Genomic DNA, 18,748 nt, shown 5'->3' on the forward strand with positions numbered 1-18,748 from the left:
CCGACAATGCTTCCAAAAACTCCTTCTCCCGCAGACAACGGACCCCGAACCCCAACCGCCGCGGCCGAAGCGGAGAAAGAGAAGGCGACCGTTAGGAGGCTGAAGTAAAGTCACGTGAGAGGGCGTGAGGACTTGCTGGGGGCGGGGGGAAGAGGGGGAGGTGGCTCGCTCTGGGCCGAGCGCGCTCCCGCTCGCCTGGGCGACCCCGAGCGGGCGTGCTCGCGGAGCGGCCTCGTTCCCCACCTCTCCCATTCATGCGCACGCGCGCACGGCCCCGGTGTTGGCGAAGGGGTGGGCCGGCCCGGGGCGCGCGCGCGACCAGGCTGCGGGGGGGGGGGGGGGGGCGAGCGAAGGGGGCGGGGCTGGAAGCGAACCCAGGAGGAGGGGGTTTGTGAGGCGGAGGCGGAGGCAGAGGCGGGGGGCGGTGGTGGGGGGGAGGGTCTCCTCCTCAGGGCTGAGTCCGGCGGCGACGGTGGCGTTGGCGGCAGCGGTGGGATATCTTCCGGGCCCGCCGTGAGGGAGAGAGAGCGAGCGAGCGAGCTAGAGGGCGGGGTGGGAGGGAAGGGTGGTCCCGGCCATGACGGCGGAGCTGCAGCAGGAGGACGCGGCGAGCGCGGCGGAGAGCCACGGCTCGGTGAGCCCGCCGGGGCCGGGGCGGGGCTGGGCTGGCGCGCGTCTGGCCCCCCAAGCGGTGTCAGAGGCGGGAGGGGAGAGCACGGGGACGAGGAGGAGGGCCCGCCAGATAGAGGCCGGGCCGGCGGCCAGAGGCTGGTGCCGCTGCCGGCGCGAGCGGGCGAAGCTGCCGGCAGTGGAGGCCGAGCGGAGCCCGCGGCGGAAGGAAGGGGCTCCTGGGAGAGCCGAACGGGGAGACGGGGCTGGGGGGCCGCCGAAGCGATCTTGGCGAGCCGGGAGGTGTTCGGGGAGCTCGGGGCCTGGGAGCTCCTCGAGTGACGGCTCTGTTCGTGCAGCGAGGATGCTCCAGGGCTCGGAAAAGTTTGGGCAGAAAGGACCTGTTCCGACTGAAGCGACTTGAATGCTGGAGCCCCGGGATCCCAGCTCTCCTCCAGGAGAAGCTGGCTAGCAAACTAGCATTCATCTCCCTCTCCTACGGGGGTTTGTGGGGGTGGGGAGGGGAGAGCTCCGTTGGATTCCAAACGCTTTGATTAAGAGCCTCCTACTATATGCGAGGCACCACACTGCGTATACAAAGACTTGACACAGACCCAGCTCTAGTAGTTTAATGTCTAATGGTGGGATTGGGGGTGGGGGTAGGAGGACACGGACAGAAATAGCTGCTCAAAGAGAGAGACTGTGATAAGTGCAAAAGCATGCAGGGAGATATCTGAAAGTGTAGCTAGTCTTGTTGGTAACAGTTTCCAATAAAAGAATAAAGAAGATAGGAAATAGCGTGGTTATCCAAGGAATCTGGTGTAGTTGACACCGGCACCTGAGGTTTGGGAGAAAGTAAGAATGTGGCTGAAAACAGTTAAGAAGTAGGATGCTCAAAAATTTCCCCGAGGAAACTCATGCTTGGCATTAGGTGCTATCATTCTGGAAAGCCAGAAATAGCTTTCAACTTTTTTTTTGAATTGCTGATACAAAACTACATTATACCTAATTACTGTACTCCCTGCTTGCCCCACCCCCCGGGATAGTGAGATTGAGGAGACACTGATAAGTGGTTTCTGGAAATATTGAAAGTATGCTAGGTGTCAGAAGTCATATTTTGGAATTGGAAGACCATCAAACTAATCATATATGTACACACACAAACTTTAAAAAACACGTTTTGCCCTTCATTTCTTACATTTTGCTCCTAGCTAATAGCATAAGAATTGCACTGGATTTCTTTGAAGTCTCTTTATTTAGAACTTCTTTTAAAAGAAAGCAGGCAAGAAAACTCCCTACAAGGAAATAGACTTTTGTCTAATTCATGTACATGTTGTTTGCAAATGGCTACTGGAAATTGAGCCAAAATTGTACCTTTTGATTTAGAAATCAGTTGTTTCGATAACAATGGCTTGGAGACAGAAGAGAGTATTTTAGTTTTAAGACATTGTCGATGATTAAGAGAAGTGAAACATTTAAAAGAGTGAGTCTTTTTTAGGTCAGTTATATCTTTGGTAGTTAATGAGACCATGTACTTATTAATGGCAATTTCATTTAGATGAACTTGGCTTTCACCCGATCATTGCTCTCAACTTGTGTGTCCTGATCTGTTTTAGGGTACAACTAATATTTAGGTCTTTAACAAATAGGATTGGTTAAGTCAAAACTATTTTTGGAGGACTTGGAATCACAGTGACAGGCAAGAGTAGTTTGATCCCTGGTATCTTGTAGAGTGATGACATTTGCTATATTGTACTAATGATTTGCTTTATTTAGGCAAATGAAGAGTGAAACGCTAGTTCATATTTGGAATGCTTCCTGTTCTTGCTAGTCTGAAGCCTCAAGTTAGCCAATCAATTTGAATGAATCTGATGTGGAAAAAAAAAGTATTTTTCCAATATGATGGATGTATCGGTAAGAACATCCTCTTCTTAATTGTTTTAATGGACTTAAACTTCCACAGAAGTTTAGAACAAACTCATCTTCACGAGTTCAAATGCAGCCCCAGACGCTTACTGACTATGTGATCCTGGCCAGTCATTCAACCTTGTTTGCCTCAGTTGCCTTATCTGTAAAATGAGCTGGAGAAGGAAATCACAAACCACTCTAGTATTTTTGCCAAGAAAACCCCAAATAGACCCCAAAGAGTCAGACATCACTGAACAACACTTCCGTAGAACTGGGTTCTCTTTACTGTTGGAATCTCCTCCAACCTTGTAAATTGAAATCCTTCCAAGTCTTTTCCTGTTTGATCCTTGTCCATATTCTTCTGTAAGTCCTCTATGAGTGGTACGCCTTCTCTAGATTTCATGACATTTTGCTATACCAATGGAATAGTTTATACCTCAACTTGTCTTCCTTTTCTGATCATACATTTTTCTGATAAGGTCATTCATGTACCTTTCTTTCATTGGTAAGATACTTCATTCTTTTTTTTTGTTTGTTTGTTTAACTTCATTCTTTACGTCTATTTATCCATTGCTTTTTGGGTGGCCTGCAACTTTAATTCTTTGGAGACCTTGAACAGTTTTCTGGGACTTATGCCTCCAACCTTTAAAGATGTTGCTAATTAAAAAGTGCTACATCACTTTCTTTACCTTCCAGAACTATTAAAGCTTTAAAAGTTGCTTACAAGAGCCTTACATAATCATTCAATATTTTGATCAGAAGAGAATGTAGTAGTCCCGGAATAAATTGCAAAACAGCAACCTTAGGGGGAGACTTGATCATGCTTTTATCAAATTTTCCATTAATTTTGAGCTACCAGCCTTTATAATTTCATTAAACTTCAGTTCACAATATGGGAAAGCATTATGCAGAGGTTCTTAAACTTATTTGGCCTACCACCCACTTTTAAAAAAAATTACCCAGGGCTCCCCCAGAAGTCTTTCTTTGATCCTTTAATGATTTTTTGTTTAAATTTGTGTTATTTCAAAAAAAGGGGGGGGGACCCTGTCATTCCAGTGCCCCCCCAGGGGGTGCAATCGTGCTCTTTGTGACCATATGCATTACAGCAGTATTCACATGAAGACAGTTTGGGATCTCATAAAGCTGTCATCTGTTGAGGGGACATTAACCTTATTCTTATAATTTCTCTAGTTTTTAAAAAGCTTATTAATTTTTCTGCATTTCTAAAAATTGGATTTCATAGCTGTTTGTTTTATCTTGTTTTACTGACTTCTTTTTGCCCAGGATTTGTTGATCATTTATATTTTTTGGTACATTAATGAGCCAATTCTTGGTTTGCTTCTGCATCTCTAATGTTGCTTCATCGGTTGCGAAGGGTGTTAGGCTAAACAATGAATATTTATAAAACAAACTGGCAAATGGCATCTTACCAAAGAGAGCTCACCATGTGTTCTGTTTACTTATAAGGATTTTTTATCAAAGAAAAGCAAGTGTTAGATTATAGCAAGTGTGTTTTTACCAGTACAGTCTCAAGTGATACAGTGAGAAGTGCAGTAGCCTTTTAATTTGATGAGCAGTCTTCTTAGTCCTCTTTTACTGACTTCCTAGTGAACTCCTCACCAGTTTTAAACTAACACTTTTATCATACTCCTGGTCCCTCCCTGTCCACATCTAAGCAGATGACTTCTTTCCTTTTATTCATTAATAATTTGAGACTATCCAGCAGGGACTGACTCTTCCATCTTAGCTCCACTTGAGTATTTATCTATGCTTACTGTCTCATTCTTCCCTTCAGTCTCAAAGAAGGAAATGCCTTTTAAATTAAAAAAAAATACTGATGTATTTTGTTTGGACACAGTAATGTCTTATTATAACCACCACCCACCTCCTTCCACACTTAATGTATATTCCCCCACAAAACTAGTTTATTGATTAATGGAAAGGAGGGATACGGCCATTAACTTGGATTATATGGCACTGAATTTAACTGCTGCATTTGACCAAAGTTTTGTTGCCTCTTACTCTTCTTTCCAAAAGGAATCTCTCCACCTCTACTATGTGGATCCTTTCCCCTCTTCTCCTCCCAAGGTACTTACTTCTACAAATCCTTGCCAACTCCAGAATTTTCAATCTCTTTATCTTCCTCTGTTGCCTTCAAACATACACAGGTATCCCTTACTTTAAAGCTGTAACAAAGACCTTTCCATGCCTGTTGCCCTTTTCCATTTACATTACCTCCTTGTTCCCCCACTGTCTGGCTTCTCTGCCTGTCTCTTTACTTAGGTACCAAATTCCTTGAGGATACGGACTGAATCTAATGTGACTGTGTCTCTTGCAGCACCTAGCAGGGTGTCTTGCACCTGACAAGTTCTCAATATATGTTTGTTAAATTAATTAAATTATTTTTTCAAAGTCACTGTCACTTCAATATGAGTCAACTGTGTGACCTAGCAACTAAAAAAAGCCAGTTTGATTTTATTCCACATTAAAATAGGCCTGGTGTTGGGATTAGAGGGCCTGGCTCTTGGCTCTGACTTCTACCATCTCTCAGTATGGCCCTCTGCAGTTCAGTTAATCTCTAAAGAAAGTAATTATTCTATTAAGGCCCAAAGAAAGCACATTATTCTGGCAAGCGGATAAAGAAAGGAATTTAGCAATGAGCTACTGTAGTAATAATTCAAATTCAACACTTATTAAGGATCTACTAAGTACAAGGCACTGTGCTAGGGATCAGGGATATTTCGTCTGTACGATGAAGAAGCTGGACTAATATGACTTCCAGGTCTCAGCCTGTAACCTCATAAGCAGTAAAGCATGGGAGAGCTTGGTGAAGAGCCACAAAATCCTATCCTAAATGAAGACTGAAAGCAATGAGATTGTTGAAGCTAGAGAAGAAAAAGTGTATATGTAAGGAAGGGAGAAGACATGACAGGGTTCCTTAGGTCTTTGAAGCTGTCTTGTGGATGAGACATTAGATCTGTAACACTTTAAGATTTGCAAGGCAGGCACTTTATTCTCTCATTTGATTTCACAACAACTCTGTAAAGGAGGTAATGTTGTTCTTATCGCCACTGTGTAGACGATGAAGCTGAGGGAGTGTATAAAGTGTATAAAGGTATGTATACATTTTATTAATACAAAATACTTTAAGGAGAAAGAACACTGGCAACTAGGGCATCAGATCACAGCTCAGCCCATTACTGGGTAATCCTGGCCAAATTCCTTTGAGCCTTGCTCCCATTACCTATAAAGTGATGTAGTTGGCTGAATGACCTACCTGGGCCTTTCCAGCTTTAAAACTCTTTCATCTCGTAGTCTCCACCTTGGTGTCCAAATAGCATTTCAAACTGAACAAAACGAAAACAAAACTTACCTTTTTTGCTCTTTCCCGTGTGAAATTGGATGGGAAACAGGTTGATTGAAACCATCTTGGCATCGAGTTCCTCTGATAAAAGTCTCATATTCGGGGGCAGCTAGGTGGTGCAGTGAGTAGAGCACCAGCCCTGGAGTCAGGAGAACTTGAGTTCAAATCTGGCCTCAGACACTTGACATGCTTACTAGCTGTGTGACCTTGGGCAAGTCACTTAACCCCAATTGCCCTGCCCTCCCCCTCCAAAAAAAAACCCCAAAAAGGCTCATATCGAAGATATGTAAGGAACTGATTAAAACTTTTAAGAACAAGAGCCATTACCCAATAGATAAATTTCTGTTAGTCGGTCAATAAACAATGAGATGATGGATTCAAGGTACAGAATGAGAAATATATTGAAAACAGAGCCACTATAGGAATTTATTTTCCTTGATTATAACTATACATATTTGTCAGAAACCCTTTTTTTTTCAACAAGGGAAGGGAGAGAGGGATGATGAAAAGAGGATCATGGAAGAATTTTTTTTAAAGCATAGAAGAGAACAGAAGAAATTATAGACAAGTAGGGCAGCTTTGAAAGTTACATGCTGAGTTTATATATACTCAAAAGGAAAAGCAAGACATAATACAGTTTCATGTACAATTTTTTTTCTGTTCTCTTTTCAGTATAAAAATAGTAATTTTGATTGAAATTGGTTAAATTCAAAATTTTAAAATTCTAAGTTCAAAAAATAAATTGCTGTGTTCAGTTGTGTTAGATGCTGAAGATGTATAATAAGTGTGTGAAAGAGACAGATTTACTTTCTTTTAGTCTACTTCATGCCTGGATTACTATGCTCTCTCCCTCCTTACATTTATTTGTGTGCATGTTGTATCTCCTCTGCCCCCACCCCACCATAGAATGTAAACTCAAGTCAGGGAGTATTATTTGTGTCCTTGTATCCCTGACCCCTAGACCCCTTGTACTTAGTAGATCCTCAATAAGTGTTGAATTTGAATTATTACTACAGTAGCTCATAGCTAAATTCCTTTCTTTATCCCCTTGCCAGAATAATGTGTTTTCTTTGGGCCTTAATAGAATTATTACTTTCTTTAGTCACTATAGTTTTTTAAAACTAGAAATATGCAGCAATAATTTTTCAGGCCATTTTAAGACATTTCCCTTTAGATGTTGGGATATAGTGAAAAAATAGGCTTTTATATCAGTTGTTTCTTAATTTAAAATTGAGAAATATATAAGCATGAGCAAATGATGTCAGGAAGTGTGTGCTGCAGACTGGTAAGAAGAACATCACTACACTGAAGTATTTGAATGGAACTTTAAAGTCTCATCTCATATCGGAAGAGCTACTTTCGATATAGGAGAAAGGATTTAGGTGATAGTTTTAAGGTCTTGTCTCTTCACCAGTTGTTTAACTGATTCTAGCAGTTTTCCTAATCCATTGCAAATTAAATACTGTGAGTCTGGGCCAATTCGTGTTTGCATATATCCTGTCTACTAAGGTTGATTCTTGACTGTTTATGGTTCCTTGCAAAATGACAATTACTCTTCTCTTTACCCAGGAATACTTGGGCCCATAAAGCTGAAGGAGCTTGCATAAAACCACTGAGCTTTGTGGAAGTCAAAAAGCCTGAGTTTCTTCACTGATGGTTTGTGTATAAGTGTCTATTTTCTCTGCCTCTAGGGCTAGAAAAGAAGAGTTCTTTGTTTTGAAAACTGTATACTTGGCAAAAGGGTTGTACATAGATTGTAACTAGTGTTACATCCTAACAGGTCTTGGCCTGCCCATGTGCAGTAGTCGGGTTTAGTCTCAAGTGAAGTATGTAAGTTTCCATTGAGAAAACAAGCCCAGAAGTCCTGAAGAAGTTGGGATGTGAATCTCAACAGGTCTGATAGCTGGGTTATATTTTATAAGATGTCAGAACTGAAAGGGACTTTAGAGGTCAACTGAGCCAGCTTTCTTATTTTGTAAGTAGAGAAATTGATTCTCAGAGAGGTTAAGGTACGTGCCTAGCCAAAGTCACTTGGCTAGTCAGTGGTTGAAGCTGAACATGAAGACCCCTACTCAGTTCAGTGGCCTTTCAATTGCTTTATACTCCCATCTACATATAATTGTTCTAATTTGGGGGTATTTGATTTGGCTTGTGGTATAATTAAATGGGTAGAATCATAACCATGTTATTACAGGGATTAAGGAGTGTATATATTAGTATAGTTTGAAATCAATGAAATTAATTTTTCAAATGACCATTGTCTTTTTATTTGACTTAGCAATTATTGAACAGTTTATTGACCAAGAAGGGGAGGAGGTCAGATTAGGTGAGGTGAGAGAATAGAATGAACAAAAGTACCAAGGCAGGTGGCAGTGGACATGTAGGAAAGGAAGACATTGGGGAAACTGTATAGATGGCAACAATTAAGTTAAGACAAATGAGGTGGAGCTAGACTTGTGAGAACATATATTGCCCTCTAAGGAGTTTAGATTGGAATTAACTAGTTGTGAATGGTATTTCTCATATTCTTGAAGAGTCATTGTTGTGTGGTTTAGATACCATAGGTACCATATTCAGCCTTATGGCCAGGTAGCAAACCCTGCTTCTCACAGATATTCATTTGTGTGGCCCTGAACAAGCTGACTGAAATTGCCTGGAGTCAGGAAGACCTGAGTTCAAATTCAGCCTCAGACATTAGCTATGGGCAAGCCACTTAACCCTGTTTGCCTAGGTTTCCTCATCTATAAAATGATCAGGAGAAGGAAATGGCAAACCAGTGTAGTATCTTTGCCAGGAAAAACCCAGATGGGGTCACAAAGTGTCAGACATGACTGAAATAACTGAACAACAGTTACATTCAACATACGCTTAGCGCATAATAGGTTTTTAATAAATGCCTGTTTGATTTACAAGACCTGCCTCTGATGCTAGGTGATCTTAATTAATCCTATGTATTTGGCAACTTTTTAAAGATTTTAAGTTTTTAAAATAAGTTTTATTGATGTCTTTTTTTTTTGCATGACCAAAATTTTCTTCAGTTTCCCTCTACCATCCAGAGAACTGTCTTGTATAACAAATAATATTTTAAAGACAAAAGAGAAAAAAATCAGCGGAATTGATCAAAACATGAAAAAAGTAAAAAAATAAGTATGATGTACCATATTCCTGGACCTTTCACCTCTGCAAAGTGGTATATTGGGGGCGTCTTCTCATATATAAATTTTGAAGTCATGCTTGTTCTCTGTAATTTTGCAAATTCACTTTTGATTTTTTGGGGGTGATTCTTACCATTTGCATTGTTGTATTTATGTATATATATTGTTTTCTTGGTTTTGCTTACTTTATTCTATTATCAGTTTATGTAACTCTTTCCAAACTTTTCTGTATTCATCATTCCTTATAGCATAGTAGTATTACGTTACATTCATGTACCAGAATGTGCTTAGCCATACTGCAATCAGTAGACATGATTTTGTTTCCATGGTTTTTTTTTGTTGCTATTTTAAAAAGAGCTGCTATAAAATTTTGGTGTATGTAAGGACTTTTTTTTCTTATGAATATAATGCTTTATATGAATAAATTTATTTTGAATTTTATTATGAATAAAATAATAATATGGTATAATCTAGTCTTTTAATCTCTTTGAACAACGGTATAGACTTTATTTGGGTATATATTTTTAGTCTCTTTATTTCTCTAATTTCTGATTGCTTTCCAAAATGGTTGCACTGATTCACAGCTACACCAGCAATATACTGGTGCTCCCACTATCTTCCCACAGCATCGACTATTCCAGTCTTTTGTCATCCTTACTGATTTGCCTGGATATAGAGCCTTTTCCTTTTTTAAAATTCTGTTTGGGAAAAAAAAAACTTTCTTTGGGATACAGACCTAGTAACGGTATTTCTGGGTCAAAGGGTATGTATGCACAGTTTTATGGCCCTTTGAGCAGAGTTCCAAATTTTCCAGAATGGTTGGATCAGTTCACAACTCCACCATCAGTGCATTGGTAGCCCAGTTTTCTCACACCACCTTCAACATTTGTAATTTTCCTTTTGTGTCATATTAGCCAATCTGATAGGTGTGAGGTGAAAAACAGCCGTATTTTTGTATGTCCTTATTTGGAGTCTGTTTTGCTTGGGACTGATGATTCCCTTAATCTACCTTCCCTCTAATTCCACCTTCTCCCCTTTCTCTCCTATTTCCCTATATCTATGTACAAGATATGTGTTTTATATGTAATTCTGTACTCAAATGTATGTATTATCTTCTTTGACCAGTTCAGGTGAGAATGAAGCTCAAGTGGCAGCCACTTCCCCTCCTTCTTTTCTGTTTGTATAGACTTCTAACCTTTCCCCTCTCACCAACCTTCCCCCCCCCCCAGCCCCCCGTGTATTCCTCTTTTCCTCTCTTTCATTCCTCTTTAAAGATCATCAAAACATAACCACTCCCAGGCTTTCTATTTAATTACACTCCCTCTATGACCCTGATGATGATAAAATTTAGAGGGGACATATGTATCATCTATTATATGTAACAGTGTCATGTTAGAGTGTAAGCATTTTATCCTTGTTTAGCCCTTTATTGTTTTTTGTTCATGTTTACATTTATATGTTTCTCTAAACTCCTTTGTTTGAACTTTAAACTTTATGTGCAGCTCGGGTAATTTCATTAGGAATGCTTGGAAATCTTTTATTTTATAAAAGGTCCATTTTCCTCCCGTATGATTATACTGATATATATTATAATATGTAATATGTTATATTATAGTATAAATAAATTATAGTATAATATATACTGAAATATATATTATATTTGCTGAGTTAGTTATTCTGGGTTGTAAGTCTTCTATAACATCATATTCTAAACCCTCTGCTTCTATATAGTGCAGGCTGCTAAATTGTGTGTGATTCTGACTGTGGATCCTCAGGACTTGAATTCTTTCTTTGTAACTGTTTGAAGAATTTTTTCTTTAACCAGGAGGCTCAGGATTTTGGCTATACTATTTCTGGGAGTTTTTATTTTGGAGTTTCTTTCAGGAATGATTAGTGGCTTCTTTCAATTTCTAATTTTTCCTTTTATTCTAAGAGAACTGAACAGTTTTCTTTGATTATTTCTAGAAATAGGATATTTTGGCCTTTTTTTGGTCATGGCTTTCCAGTAGTCCAAAGATTCTTACTCTCCAGGTCACCTGTTTTTCTTAGGGAATACCTTAATATTTTCTTCCTTTTTTTTAATCTTTTGATTTTGCTTCAATTTTTTTTTTGTTTTCTAATAGTCATTGACTTTTATTTGGCCCATTCTAATTTTCAGGGAGTTTTTTTTCTTGGCCAATGTGCCAAGGTGTTAATTGCCTTTCAGATTCTTTCTTCTTTTCCAGTATTTCTTTTAGTGCACTCATTTGTTTTTTAAAATCATTTTTAGCTCTTTATTTTTAATTCTTCCTCCATTTCTTTTAGGAATTCTAATCGGACATGTACTTTAGCTTCATTTTTCCTTGAGGTTTTGCTTTTAGACGTTTTATAGTCATTCTCTTCTTTTTGTCTTGAGCACCCTGTCATCATAATAATTCTTTATCGTGGTATTATTATTATTTTTTTGGCTCATTCTTCCAGCCTCTTTCCTGACTTTGGACTTTGTTAGGGCCAGGCTCCATGTACTTCTGGAGGAAAGGTCTGAACTGGTCCTGTTGATGCTTTGTTGAGGTTTTATGTGTTGTGTTATTCCAGGCTCTCAGGGATAGGTCAGGCTAGGGGCCTTCAAGCTTCCCATGTTCCAAAGTGGTCTGATCTAGGGCAGAGTCTGATTGCTGCCCCCTTGGTCTGAGCTCTGAAAGTTCCTCACCTGAGTTTGGGTATGAGCAACAGTAGACTGCTGCTAGACTTTGCCTCTTTCAGCCAGTTGGAAAGCTGTACTGGTTTAGAATGACAGAACTGTAGGCTTCCCTTTGGTCTAGTATTCCTACCCTGATTGTTCTTCTGCAGGCTTCATACTGGGCTAGAAGCTGGAACTCAAATCCTGCTTGGCTTCTGAGGTCTGAGCCATACTTCTGCAGCTTGCTTCTCAACTTCCTTCTTGCTTAGCTCCTCACATCTGAGTGCAGGTCCCTTCCTCAATCGAACTTGGATCTCTAACTGGGAACTAGGTAGTGGACAACAAAGTTGTCACTTCTCCATACGCTGCATTAGGTTGTGTTCTCATCTTATACTTGGGCATGGTCCTGGGATGCTGCAGTGGTTCGATCCTGTCACCCTGTGCTGACCTGGCTGGACAGATGACTCACTGCAACTTTTTTTTTTTTTTTGGCTGATTCTGATTATGATTCAGTTAAGGTCATCATCTAGATTTCTTTAGAGCAGTTTTGGGTGGGGAGCTCACTTAGGATCTTCTTTTTGCTACTCTACCATATTGGTTCCATCCTCAAAAAAGAGAACTTTTAAATAGGGGGACCAGATATACAAATAAGTATTTGCATAATTTAGAGAGTTGGATTTTTTGTTGTTGATTGTAGGAATCCTTTTTTCTTCTGTTTCAGCAAATTAGGGCTTTGGGTTGTTTTTTAGTTGATGTAGTTTTCTTTTTATAAAAATTTTTATTGACGTCTTTTGGTTTTGTGTCATTTAAATTTTCAAAATGAATACAGATTGACTAATCAGGTTGAGAAATTCAGACTTAGTCTTTTGAAAACTCTTCATGAAACTTCTATGAGAATAATATAGTGTAAATGATATTAGGACAAATTAATAGGTTAATGAATACATCACTGACATCACTGGCTTTTGCTTTTCGACTTCTACCCATGCTAAATCTGGGGATTCTCTAGAAACTCTCCTAGTACTTAGGCAGTAGCCCTTTTTTACTACTACATGATTCATGCAACTTCTAATAGTGTTGGGCTCAGCAGTATGTGGTTTCATTTCTAGCCTGTAACTAGAGCAAAAGGTTGTTGGTGTCACTCTGATGACTGTAAAACCTTACAGTTGTTGTCATTGTTCAGAGTCATTGATAGACATGTTGATTAGGACATTGGGCAGCTCTGTCAAACAAAGTTATTTCTAGTTGTGTGATACTTTTATAGTAAGTATTGGAATCTCATCTGTACAGATGGCAGTAAATACAAACGAATTGGAAATTACTCTTACTAAAACTTTTATTCTGTTGATTTGGTAAAACTTGTCTCATCTACTGGACTCCTCATTTCAGGGTAAGCAATACAAATGGTTCATCCTCTCACTGGGCTAGTTTGGAAATCCCTTAACAGTTATACTAAAGATTCTTGTTCCCCAAGTCAAGCTGGCAAATTTAACCTCGTTAAGGGGTATTTTGTGATTCCTCTTTCTGCAAAAAACCTAGTTCTCATGGCTTTCCTTCCCCCTACCCTATCAATTGAAAACTTTGAGTCATATTTCACTGAAAAATTGGGACCATTTATGAAGAGCTCCCCCTTCTCCTTTTCTCTTCATTCATCTCACATCAGTCAGCTGCTTTCTGCTGCTGTCTCCTCATTCATCTATGTCCCTTCTCCTTGCTGAGACAAACCCCTCTACATGCACAAGTGATCCTTTTTCATCCTGCCTTCTCTTAAGCGTATTGCCCCCTTCTGTTACCACAACTCACTAATCTTCAACCACTTTCTGCCTACTTGCTATTGATTTTCCTAAGAAACAGGTTTGACCATGTCACACTCCTATTCAGTAAACTACAAGGCCTCCTCATTAACTTCAAGACCAAGTATAAAATCTTTTGGTTGCCTTCTAAAGTGCTTCATAACCTGGCCCCTTTGTACCGTTCCAGTCTTCTTGTGCTTTATTCTGCTCTGTCTTTTAGATTCACTGGTATTGTCCTTGTTGATGTTCCTCACCCAGGATGATTATCTTCCTACTCTTTACTTTTTCACTTTTACTAACATTCACTGAACTGAATGTTCCCCTTGCCTAGAGTGCTCGCCCTCCTCATCTCCAACTCCTGGCATCCCTGGCTTCCTTCAAGTCTCAGCTAAAACCCCACTTTCTGAAAAAAGCCTCTCCTTGTGCCTAATTGGTCTCTCCTATGAGAATGCAAATTTCTTAACAGTGGGACTGGTTTTTGCTTTTCTTTGTATCTCCTTCACTTAACGTAGTGGCTGGCACATAGTAGGCCCATAATAAATCCTTAATTACTGAATGACTGAAAAGGATTCTAAACAGGTCTTGTTATTGACTAAGAATTATTAAATTGTTTCAAAACTGGCAGTTTGCTGATGAGAGGGAGGGAATCCCTTATTTTTTTTTAATTGGGTTATTTTGAAATTCAGAAATAGTTTTTTTTTTTTTTTTTTTTTACTGGTAAGCAGCTAGTGCTCTAGTTTTAAGCAGTTACTGGCTCTGTCTGTAACTGACAGCATATTTGGAAACTTACAAATGAAAAATGACACACCACCAAATGGTATGCTCAGCCAAGTTTAAAATAGCCCATCCTCATACCCCTGCACATTCCTTGGACTCCTTATATGTCTTCATGTTGGTGCTTATTGGATCAAGAAGTACCTGGGCACTTTAAGCTTCATCAGGGTTAGGGTTCGTCTTCTGTCTCTTAATAGCCCTCTGACCTTTGCAAGGCACTTTACCTCTGTGGGCCTCAGTTTCTTCACCACTAAACTGGAGCTGAACTAGTTGATTTTTACGTTCCCTTCCCCCTTTAATACTTTTATGACTTTGAGTATGACTCTTACATGTATTTTCAGTTGTATTGTTTGCATGTATTTCTTATCATTTAGTGCCCAAAATCTTGACTCGTTAGTAAACTGTTAGAAGAATCAGTCTATACTCTGGGTTTCTGTAGTAAGTCTGATTGGACAGTAAGTACCTTGCTGCTTTCTGCTTTCACAAGTTCACTCAAATTATATTATTGCAGTCCTTGAAGTTTATCTAGGTTTGACCCCATTCTAACATTGCTCTTTTTTTTCCTGCCCCCAAATGTAGAGCTGCCAAATGCTATTAAATCAACTGAGGGAAATCACTGGAATCCAGGACCCCTCCTTTCTTCATGAAGCTTTGAAGGTTAGTTTGAAGAGACTTTTTAGCAAAGATACTTAGAGAAGTCATTGTCCATATTTTAATTTTATCAGCAGAGCTATGTAGACCTTAAACCTTGGCAACAATCTGTTAAGGGAGGGAGGGAGGGTGGTAATCTGTTTGCCGATCAGCACTTTCACACAGTATATCTGAAAAGATTCTGTGTCAGGGAATCATTGAAGACACTACTCCCACCCAACCCCAGCACCCCTTTGGGCAATCTATGTGACTGAACAACCTATGCTGCCTTCTCCAAAGCAACTAGCCCTCGCCCAACATCATTCCTCTTATATCTCTGCCCGTCCACTTCCTGCCTCATTTCAAAGAGTTTCCAAATAGTGCTGTATGTATCCTCTATTGGAATTAGAGCACCTGGATAATTTCACTGGCTCTTCAGTCTTTTATAAGCAGCTACATCTGTATGTGTGAGGTTCTTTGGCTTGCCTTTTTCCCGTGTTGAACCTAGGGAAAATAGTTGACCTGGAATAATAAGAACGTGCTAATCAGACAGTTCTTTGACCAGTCTGTCCTTGACTCTGATGCTTTACTATAGAGATTCCCATTTCTTTTCTAGGCTAGTAATGGTGATATAACCCAAGCAGTAAGCCTTCTCACTGATGAAAGGGTTAAAGAACCAAGCCAAGACATCGTTGCTGCAGAACCATCAGAAGGAGAAGGGAGTGCTGCCAACAAAGCAGTACCAACAAGTAGGTAGATCTGGTTATGTTGTTGTCTGTGCTAGCAGAAAGTAAGAGATTGGTGGGTCGAGTCTTTTGCAAAGCATAATTGTTCTGAAAGAACTGAGTAGGATGGTCAGTAGTACTTTGTAAAAGTTAACTTATTTTGAAGGTCTTAGCTAAAATCAACTTTAGCTAGTATTAGAGGTTATCTAACCATCAGTATTTCTTTTAAGCCAATAGAAGTATTAGTGTGATGTTCCTCTCCTAAGGGAACAAAGTCCTTTTGTCTAATTGTTGAAAGGCTAATTGAACTACTTAGGAGCTTTTATAGATGGCAAGTATTATTCCCATAGAGGCATAATCTTTATAAAGTCCAAACAATCTAAATAGAGTTTTATTGAAAAGTAGTTCAGATATTATACACATTTTGAACTTGACTGTATGTTAAATAATGGGAATGAGTGAATTCCTATTTTATTTCCATTAAATACCATCAGGTATTAGAAAACTTGACATTCTAGGCCCTCTGCTGTCTGGCTGCACCATGGCTTTAATAAATGTTTTATAATTCATTCATTCTGCTATTTCCCTTCATGAAAGCTTTATTCTACCCAGATTGAGCCTCAACTATGCCATGATCATTTCTTCCTCTGTATTTCGCTTATGCTGTTCACCCCTGCCTAGAATGCCCCCCACAACGTAATTTCTGCTCATTTAATTCATTCATCAGATATTAATGTGCAAATCACTGCTAGATTTTGGGAGAGAGATACACAGGTAGCTGAAATATAGTTTGACTTAAAGCAGTAACCAGGTCTTATAAAGTCTAGCTGAGGGAAACATTAGCTATATAACTATGCAATACTATATAATAACTGCAGAAGAGAATATGACAGGTAGAGAGTACTCTGTAAGGTCAAAGGAAGGAAAGGTCATCTGTAACTGGAGAGTTTAGGGAAGTCATCCTGGAAAAAACAACATTGGAGTTGGGTATTAAAAGATGTGTGGGAATTAAAAAGGTAGAAGTAATAGAGAAACCATAAAAGGCATAGGGATAAGCATGAGTGATAGCATAGAAACGGGAGGATGCTGTGTTTAGGATCATAGAGCTAGAACTGGAAGGGACCTTAGAGGCCATCTAATCCATCTCCTTCATTTTACAGAGAGGAAACTGAGACTTAGCGAGGCTAAGTGACTTGCCCATCATCATGCAGGTAGTAAGTGACAAAGCTGGGATTTGAACTCAGGTTTTCTGACTCCAAATCCAGCATTATTTTCACTGTACCAGGGACAGTGAATAGGCCTGTTTGGCTCAAGTATGGCTCGTGGAAAAGAGTAGTACGAGGTAAGATTAGAATTATAGTGGGGTCACAGGTTATAGAGGGCCATGAAGTCAAGATGAAGACACAGGATAAGGAGACTTTGTTTGGTAGGTAGCAAGGAACCACTGAAAGGTTTCTAGCAGAGGAATAACATCATCTAGTTCTTGATACGAAGGAAAATTGATCTGGCTTTGGTATAAAGGGTGATTTTCTGGGAAAGGTGGTGGAGGGGAGAGGCTAGAGGAAAGGATATCATTCAGGCTGTTGTAACCTAGGTGGGTACTGAGGTGGTAGTAGTGGGAATAGAAAGGCACAGATCCAAGACATGAAAGGTAGAAGTGAGTAGATACGGGAAGTAAGGGAAAGGGAAGAGTTAAAGATGAGGTTTGCAGTCTGGGTAAATTGTGGTGTTATTGGCAGGTAGAAGGAAGTCCTGGAAAGCAAGCAGCCTGGCCACTGCTGCTGGTACTGCAGCTATTGCCACTGCCACCCAGAAAAGAAAGGTCTTGTCATCAGAATCCAGGCTTGGTTCTATCAAATCATTCAACATGAGAAACTGATAGAGTTTGACTTTGAAGGAGGAGGCATTGCTGTCTGATTGGCTGCTACCCCCTGAAGATCATGGGACCTTCCCATGTGACACGCAACTGAAACCCTTTGGTGTGTCATCTGCTCCAGTAGAACAGGAGCTCCTGGAGAGCAGAGGCCATCTCACTTTTCTGTTTGTATCCCTAGCACTTAGTGCATGGTAAATACTTAAGAAATGCTTCATTCAAGTCAAAACAGTGAATTTGTTTTGTAGGAGAGATGAATTATGCTTTGTACAAACTGAGCTTGAGGTACCATAATAGACATATCTAGATTGAGGTGTCCAGTAATCAGTTTGAAAATTGGATCCTGTACTTGAAAGAGAAAGTAAGCTATAGTTCTGGACTTTGTAACCCTATTGCCAATTTAATGAAACAAACGACCATCAGTAAGTTTTGCCATCAGTAAGGTTCTTGGTATGAGGAGAAAGGAAAGACAAATAGAGCTTGATCCCTGCTCACAAGAAGTCTACAGTTTTGTAGGGAAAGAAGACTTTCTCAGATGTCATGCAGAGATAGATAAGGCTATTGTGTGGGAGCTGATGTTGCCCTAGCATTCTTTTTCAGGATGGGAAATTTTTCATTTACCATGAGAATTTTTCTGTGGTTAGTTCCCACTTTGTAGCAGTTGTTTTTATTCAATAAAATGGAAGTGGTGATGGCTGTCCTGGAGAAGATTAGGGGATATCTGGTACTGTTGTCTTGTATTTTCTTTTTGCCATGTGTATGGCTTTTCCTCCCAAACTAGATTGATACCTTGAGAAGTAGTCTATTATACTTCTTTGTATCTGTCCCCTTCACCACCCTCTATCCCCTACACCCATCCCCTGCCTCAGATCTGTGAGTATACATAACTTAAATATTTGTTGAATGAGTGAATGATATCCTGGGAAGCACAGCTCTGATTATCTGATCTAGGTCAGAGTTTCAGATACTTGCCTTCTAATAAATAGCTTAAGTTTTCTGTACTCTGCTTCAGCTAATATTAGTCAAAATTTGCATTTATGAACAAAATCTAGGCTAGACCTGTTACATTAGTAATGATTTTTCATAATTGTAAACGCATATTGATTGCTTGCTTAGTGTAGGACACTGTTAAGTGCTAGGTATAGAAGATATGGGAAGACTGGCCTTTGCCATAGAGTTGCTTACAACCTGGTAGAGAGATTGACATGTCCATAAAAATGTAGAATAGACTAATGACCTTATATAAGTGGTGTAGTTA

At 39.8% G+C, this 18,748-nt stretch overlaps 1 protein-coding gene across 3 annotated transcripts in view; it reads left to right on the forward strand.

Moving 5' to 3' along the window:
- The first annotated feature begins 376 nt into the window (after nt 1–376).
- The window catches only part of USP28 (ubiquitin specific peptidase 28), a 76,755-nt gene continuing 58,383 nt past the window's right edge, over nt 377–18,748 (forward strand). For 2 of the 3 annotated variants that reach the window (XM_036744810.1, XM_036744813.1), the window contains exons 1-3: nt 377–634; nt 14,842–14,919; nt 15,509–15,641. In XM_036744810.1, the coding sequence (XP_036600705.1) occupies nt 578–634; nt 14,842–14,919; nt 15,509–15,641 (268 nt within the window). In that variant the 5' untranslated portion in view covers nt 377–577. Of the gene's footprint in view, nt 635–2,495; nt 2,524–14,841; nt 14,920–15,508; nt 15,642–18,748 lie in introns of those variants that run through there. The other variant, XM_036744812.1, reaches the window with a different exon arrangement.

The sequence above is a fragment of the Trichosurus vulpecula genome, chromosome 2 (assembly GCF_011100635.1).
Source record: "Trichosurus vulpecula isolate mTriVul1 chromosome 2, mTriVul1.pri, whole genome shotgun sequence".
NCBI classification, from domain to species: domain Eukaryota; kingdom Metazoa; phylum Chordata; class Mammalia; order Diprotodontia; family Phalangeridae; genus Trichosurus; species Trichosurus vulpecula.